Raw genomic sequence first — 7,415 nt, 5'->3', positions numbered from 1 at the left:
TTTTTAAACTTGAATTTTATTGGGGTGAAACTGGTTAATAAAATTAAACAGGTTTCTGGTGTACAATTCTATAATACATCATTATTGTACACACAGTATTATACTTTGTGGTCACCATTTATGGTCATTTATGTGGTCATCTTCCATCACCATTTATTCCTTTTCACTCTTCCACCTCCCTCCACCTCCTTTCCCTTTTGTAATGAACATATTGCTGCCTATGGCTTTTACTTTCTTTGCTTAATACCTTCTTCCCCTTTGTCACCCAACTCCAATCCCCTTCCCCTCTGACAGCTGTTAGTATGTTCTCTGTGTCTAGGAGTCTGTTTCCGTTTTTACTTTCCGGCCTTCACTGATTTTCTTATGGGAAAAAAGGGAAGAATGGACATGATTACTAAGCTTCTGGTCTAAGAGGTTGATCTCCACTTCCAGACTGCTCTACTGAGACTGTCACGCTGAACCCTCTTCTCCCAGCCCCCTTTCCTCCTTAATTAGCAGTGATTAAGGTAAAGGCCTTTAACAATAGACGTCAAATAGCCCATCTCCGAGGCACTCCATCAAAATGTGCATTTCTGAGAGGCTTCCTGGGGGAATGACTCAATTCGCTTTCCTCTTCTAAGCCGGCAGTAATTGCGGAACCGCAGGATAAAACGTGAATATGCTGGCGAAAAATTAGGAATAGTTTGTAAGATGTAGAATTTTGGGTTACGAAGTGTAAAGCCTGTCCTCCAATCTTCTCACCCTTTTAGATGCTACCAAGGAAATTTGTTTAAAGGCTCTGCCAAATGACAATTCTGGTTAAGTGCCAGAAAGATTAGGCGTCATTTTAATCCAGCAGAAAAACAAAGGGAAGATGAAAAATTTCAAGGATTGAATTCGCCACTTGCTTCAATACTTTCGTAATTTGACCTCTAGACATCTTAGGTAAAAACAACAACAAAAGGGCAAACAAAAAAAAATATAGCAACTGGCCTATAAAATTACTGATTTAATGCGGATATTAGATTCCGAGATGAGGAACTACGAGGTGCAAACCATTACGGTGTATCATCTCTCCATCGTAGTTTTACCCTCTCCTTAAGGAATCCTTGCTTATTCTTTCTGAAGGCTACGCATAGGTAGATAAAATGAGTAGCTGACTCAAACAGTCCGTATGTTCTGAAACAAAATCTACCTTAAAGTCTACATAGCGGCGGACAATTTAATCAGTCCAAGGCAGAAGTCATGGCGAAAGTTCTCCAGTTTGCGCGATTACAAGGAAAACCAAGAACTCTTTTTAAAAACATGCCAAAAAACTGGTGTTACTAGGACGCGCCTTATAAACCTCTGGCGGCTCACTAAGAAGTTGGGAACTGGGGTCTCGGAACTCGAGGAACACAGAACAAACAGTAAAGTTGAGGCGCTGGCAGAGGTCGCCCGCACACTTTTATCTTTGATTGGCGGAATCTCTCAGACTTTTCTTTATGGCGTCACCGGCTACCTGCCTGTTGAAAGGCCCCGTATCCGTGACGTCACGCCTCGCTGACCAATGAAAGGCCTCAGCCTGCGGGCCCCGAGGAGGGTTGTGGGCCCTTTTTTGTGAATGAAGCTCCACGGAACGGTTCTCCTGGGGTCCCAGGGCGCCGAGGGCCGCTGCACTCCGGCGCCTCCGCAGCGGCGTCCGCGGTGGGCGCGCGCGGTCACCCCAGGCAGCCCGGCCGCCCGCCGAAGCACAGTCGCCTCCGCCGCGCCATTGAGCTGCGGGCACCTGGGGGCGGGCTGGGGGGCGCTGGCCGCGGCAGGCGGAGCTGTAGCCGGGGCTGCGGCGCGGGTCCCGCGGAGGCTGCACGGGGGAGCGGGGCAGGCGCGGTGGGCAGGGCCCCTCCTCCGGCTCCTGCGCGGCCGTCTCCCGCTTGGCTTGGCCGGCGCCCGTCGTCCCCGCAGCGCCTCTCCGCGCTCGCCGCCCCGAGCGCCCGCGCGCGTGGCTGGCGGGGGCTCGGCGGGCGAGCGGGGCCATGGTCGTGGCCCCCTGACGGGCCGCCTCCATGAAGCGGAAGAGCGAGCGGCGGTCGAGCTGGGCCGCCGCGCCCCCCTGCTCGCGGCGCTGCTCGTCCTCGCTGGGAGTGAAGAAGAGCCGCAGCTCCACGTCGCAGGAACTGCATCGCCTGGAGCAGCGGGACGACCTATACCTGGACATCACCGGTGAGCCGGCGGACGAACGCGTGGCGAGGCCACGGGGCACACGGCGTCTGGTGCGGGGTCCCAGCCCACCCATCCCCCAGGCAGTCGAGGCGCCTGCACCCCCACCCCCAACCCACCCCCATAAAAGCCCCCGCCGGCCACACCCCCTCCGGGAGAGGGGAGCGCCCCCTCCTAGTTGCTATCTGCGTTAGTGGCGAGCTGTAACTTTATCCGTTTGGCTCCCTCCTACCCCAGCAAGGTGGGCCGAGGGTCACTTTTTAAATGGCTGGCGTCAGCTTGACTCCTCGGGCTTTTTCTAAGTTTGGTTGATACTACGTCCTGGGGTGGCCTGCTAGGTTGGCCCTCCCAGGAGCCTGCAACTCGGAGTCACCCCAGAGGATTCCCCGTGCGCGCGGAACACGCCTGCATGGGAGCTGTTTGTGTGGCGTTTGCCAAACCTCCGCTGCTGGGTAGGAAATGGAGTCCCGCCTGGGGCTGCGTGCCCGGGCCGGGCGCGACACCCATCTCCTCCCCGCCCTGGTCCTCTGTGCACCACCCCCTCCCCAGCGCGCGCACGCGGTCATTCCCCTCCAGGGCTTCAAGAAACAAACATGTCACGTGGATGGCATTTGAACCGGTCAGCTTGCTGAAAGTCCAGAATTGTCACTTTTGAGAAATAGCAGCCAGACACAGCAGGTAGAAAAGCAGCCCGTTGATAGTTTTGTTATTAGTGCTGATGGTACAATTCTCTAAGGCTAATAAATCGAATTTGGCAGCTGTTAGGCTTATCAGAACTAACGCTGAAGCTTATGAGTGCATCAAATGCGATGATGTCTGAAGAAACGCTTTGTAAACAGCACAGCCGTCTACAGTTTTGAGGGAATTTGAGTCTGTTTTCTGTGTGGTGCGTAATGTGTAAACTCGGGCGTGCTTGGGTTTTTATATAAACTGTTTCCTGCTCTTCGCCGTTAATGCTCCAGGTGAGTTGGAATGGTCAGAACGTTAATTACGGAAGTGTTCAGACAAACACAGAGATGTCGTAGAAATTACTATATATTTTTAGGTTGATGTGCAATTGGAAACTAAGGTTCATTTTTTAAAAAGCCGAGAGTAGAGTGGAAGGTTTCTCAGCTTTGGTGGGCGGCCCTTGGGAATAGAGGGGGAAGAAGGAAGTGGTTACTTTAAGTCCCTGTCCCCTGCTGGCAACTGGCAGGTTAATGGTAGTGCTTGCTGCTGTAGGAGTGAAGCCAAGCTGGTTGAGGATGCACTTACATAGTACAGATCTCTTAATTCTAATGGTACACAGGAGTGTATAGTGAAAAGTTGGTGTCCTTCACCAGAGGCATTGTATACCTAGTTTCTTGTGGCTCCTTCAGGAATAGGTCAAGTCTGTGCAGTCTCTACCATACCCAGACACGTCTGGTTTGCACGTTGTTTTTCCTTCACACTATTTCTTAGCAGACTGATTGCTTTTACATTAGTACAGCCCAAACTGCCTCATTTTCTTTTAATTACTGATTAGGCCAAAGTACATATGGTTTCAAAATCTAAAACCATGAAAAGGTGTATGTGGATTTAAACTATATATATATGTTTTAGAGCTTGTTTGGATAGCTCTCTGTTGATGAACATTTAGGGTGGTTCCAATCAAAAAGGAAGTTTTTGACAACAAAGTCAGTACAGTAAATAATACTCCTTCACTGAGGAAAAACTGCAGTGTGGCTGGCTTTTCTGAGGCAGTGACCAATTAATTAATATAAGAAAAGATCTCCAGCAGAATACTGAGGAAAGATAAAACCAAAATGCTGTTTTTGGCTTACAAGACCAGATATATGGAAGGATCCAGTCTCAGTTAAGATCACTCCAGGAAAGCAAGGGTGTCAGCTTTCCTGAGATTTCTCCTGGTGTCTCTTAGTGACAATCTTGGCTTCTTGGGGGGAAAAAAAAAAAGATACCAAATCAGTCTGTTTGGTATGATATACAAGACAAAATAAAGTGATTTTGGGTACAGTGTGTAGTTTACTTTTTATAGGGCTTGCAGGTAGGACTTGAGGCCTCATCCTTAGCCAACTGAAACCTGGTCCCATTTCTTGTCAACTTGTTTTTCCTCAGTCATTGTTTTCTTAATTTTAAAAGCAATGTAGCGATGTGTACACATTTTTAGTTGAGCATTACCAAAAGAGATATCCTGGGTAATACATATATTCTTTCCCTTCAGTTACCTATGCATATCTGAGTTTCTACAAATTATGCCATGCCAGCAAGAGCAGTTCTCTCTTTAATGTCTGCATAGTATTGCATTGTGTGGCTGAAGTGTGATTTATTTAATGATAATAAATAAATGGTTACTTGGGGTTTTCCAGTTCCTACTGCAAATGGCTAACCAGTAGCAGCATCAGTGTGTATGTAGAACCGCGTATGTTACTGTATCTGTAGAGTAAAATAGAGTAAAGAGGCTGGCCAAAGTATATATAATATATAGGTTTATCCATTCATCAGTGGACTTTCGGTGATTTGGATGATGCTGCCATGAACATTCATGTACAGGTTTTTGCGTGGATATATGTTCTCAGTTCCTTTGGGTAAATATCTAGGAGGGGAATTTCTAGGGTGCATAGTAACTCCATGTTTAATCTTTTGAGCAACTGCCAAACTTTTTCCAAAGTGGCTGCACCACCACCATTTCCACCAACAATATAGCAATTATTCCACATCCTCACCACATTTGTTACAGGATTGTGATGATTCTTTCCCGTTGAGGTTGGTTTGTAAAAATTAATGCATATTATCACTTCTGCCCACTCTGCCCTTAAATACATTAAACTTTTTTTTTATTTAGTTGCTTGACATTTTTATTGCAACTTATTTTATCTGTAAATTGAATTACCATTGATTCCAGGGTATTTCATGTATATAATTTAATATAGAATGCTTAATGCCTATTTTGTTCCTGTAGGCCTGTGTATTGTGGTCACTATTGTAGTCACTCTTGTTCAGTGTCCAGCCAGCCACCTGGCTATACTGGCATTATTCTCACTAGGAGCAGACTGCTGGGGACCCTATCAAGCTATTATTGACCAATTACTGAGTTCTTGCCATGTGCAGTGACATGGATTTTACCTGAGCTGTATTCCTGGTTCCAGTGTAATATGTGAAAGAAAGGTCTTAACTACAGTATAAACTGTATATGTTAATGCTAAACAGATGCTGAGTAAAGGTATGATCAGAATTTGTTAAGGAGGCTGGGGGAAGAAGGAAGTCAGGAGCGTTTTCAGTTGGATTTTGAACAAGATAACTCTCTAGAGGGGAGAAATACCTAAGGAAAGAAAACAGGTTGGTCACAGTCAGGCTTTTCTTCTTGTGGCCAGAAGTCTGAATCTTTGTCCCTATATTCCTGTTCCTTAAATAGGGCCCTCCATAAATGACAATGGACGTTTCCTTTCCTCTTTATTAATATAGGAGGGGTAATGTTTGTTAATTTATAGGATTGATTTTTGGTATAGAACTTCAGTTAATTTTATTTGCTTGTTTTTAAAATTTCTGACTAATAAAGGAAATTGATAATAACTACCAGCAGAAAAAAGATTCTTGGTGGTTTGTCTTAAATTAAAAAACGGGTTTTCTTCAATGTCTGGCATGATATTCTACCTTCTAAGGAATGCCTATATTATAACAGTAAATCACTATTGGAAAAGCTCTAGTTGAGGTCAGGGTTGTCATCTGAAAGCACTACTTAATGGTGTCTTAGATACCCACCAAATAAAATTAAAAAGATACAACACTACCCCCCTTCTTTTTAGGATTAAAAATATCACTAGACATTAGACAGGGGATATTTATTGATTAATTTAAGAAGTATTTATTGCATGCCTACTACAATATATAAAACAGTCATGCATGTTCATTGTTTGAAGTGCTAAAAGTATATTTTCTTGTTAGAAAAGGAGATGATGCTATTATGTGGGGCACTGATTCAAGGAGGAAGTAAATTCAATTTTATGAAAGAGTTTCATGTAGTAGATTATTGAGTTTCAGTGATTGAAGCTCATCAAAGTATGTAGTATTCATTTTTCTTCTTGCTGTGACTATGCTTTTAAATTTGTGTGTAATGTGAATTTTCTTGGTTTATGTGCTTGCTTAATTCTTCAAAATCTATACTTAACAGTGTCATTTATCTGTTTTAAGTATAATTCCTTCCTCATTCCAACACCACACATGGACAAAAACTTAACACTATTCTAATGTTACTGCTTCCGTGGACATAAAGTGTGGTTGGACAGGTAGATGAAGAAGGGGAAATGGAGTAAGTGGCCGGCAGAGATGGTACTAACTCCAGCAGTTGCCAGTGAGTGCAAACTCGAACTTCTCTGGGCCTTGGAGTGGTAATGAATTTCCTCAGTTCCTACTGGGGGTGGGAAGGCTAGAATGAAACCACACAGTCGATTTTTAGGATGGAATGATGCTTCATACAAGTTTCTGAGATTGGGGGATCGCTGAATTGATAGAACAGGTGTTTCGTTTTTTGAAAGAATTTTAGGTGATCATCTAGAAATACCACAAATGTTCATTTTTCCCCTCTGAAGAAGCCAAGACCAAAGAGAAGTAATTTGGACCAAATTGATGCTTTCTTTCTGGGAAAGCCGTGACTACCTGACTTTTATTCTTTCTGACAGATAAAGCTGTTTCACAGAGTTGTACATAAATGGTTTTTAAACACCTACTTGTTAGTTCTGTGCTGTTTAGTCTATTAGATAGTGTCATAGTAGGTGCTCCAAAAGTAATATCTATAAAGTTGAATTTAGAGAGAGGAGTAATTAACCTCATGAATTTGGAGAAATGATCAAACTAAGTACATAATTCAGATTCTCCAGGCTGGTGCTGTTTTCCAAATTGGCTGTCATCTCAGCCCAGATTTTCCCTATATTTCATTCATTCAACAAATGTGTAATGAATACTCTGCCAGGCTTTTTTTTTCTCTCAAGTGTTAAAAATAGGTCACTGTTGGAGATAGTCCCTGCTCTCTCACATGGAGTTTGTTTTGTGTGTTCGGTGAGGGAAAAGAACTTGGAGGGCCTGACAGAGAACTAGAGGAACCATACATACCATGTTTGACATCTTTGGGGGGGGAAACTGGGATGGGTAAGAGTTTTTGGAGAGCTAATTCTTGCGTTTAGACTAGAGGAAGCCAGGGTAAGCTAGTGTCTGCCCACACAGGAATTGAACACAGCCGGATTATTAAAAAACCTTTGGAGTCT

General features: G+C 44.5%; 1 protein-coding gene across 9 annotated transcripts in view; it reads left to right on the top strand.

Moving 5' to 3' along the window:
* Window positions 1-1,563: 1,563 nt before the first annotated feature.
* CDC14B (cell division cycle 14B) overlaps window positions 1,564-7,415 on the top strand; it is a 113,186-nt gene continuing 107,334 nt past the window's right edge. For all 9 annotated transcript variants that reach the window (XM_066368325.1, XM_066368314.1, XM_066368318.1 and 6 more), the window contains exon 1: window positions 1,564-2,181. In XM_066368325.1, the coding sequence (XP_066224422.1) occupies window positions 2,025-2,181 (157 nt within the window). In that variant the 5' untranslated portion in view covers window positions 1,564-2,024. The remainder of the gene's footprint in view (window positions 2,182-7,415) is intronic.

The sequence above is a fragment of the Saccopteryx leptura genome, chromosome 2, assembly GCF_036850995.1.
Source record: "Saccopteryx leptura isolate mSacLep1 chromosome 2, mSacLep1_pri_phased_curated, whole genome shotgun sequence".
Taxonomy (NCBI): domain Eukaryota; kingdom Metazoa; phylum Chordata; class Mammalia; order Chiroptera; family Emballonuridae; genus Saccopteryx; species Saccopteryx leptura.
Note: the sequence above shows the minus strand (reverse complement) of the source record. Positions and strands in the feature narration are given on the sequence as shown.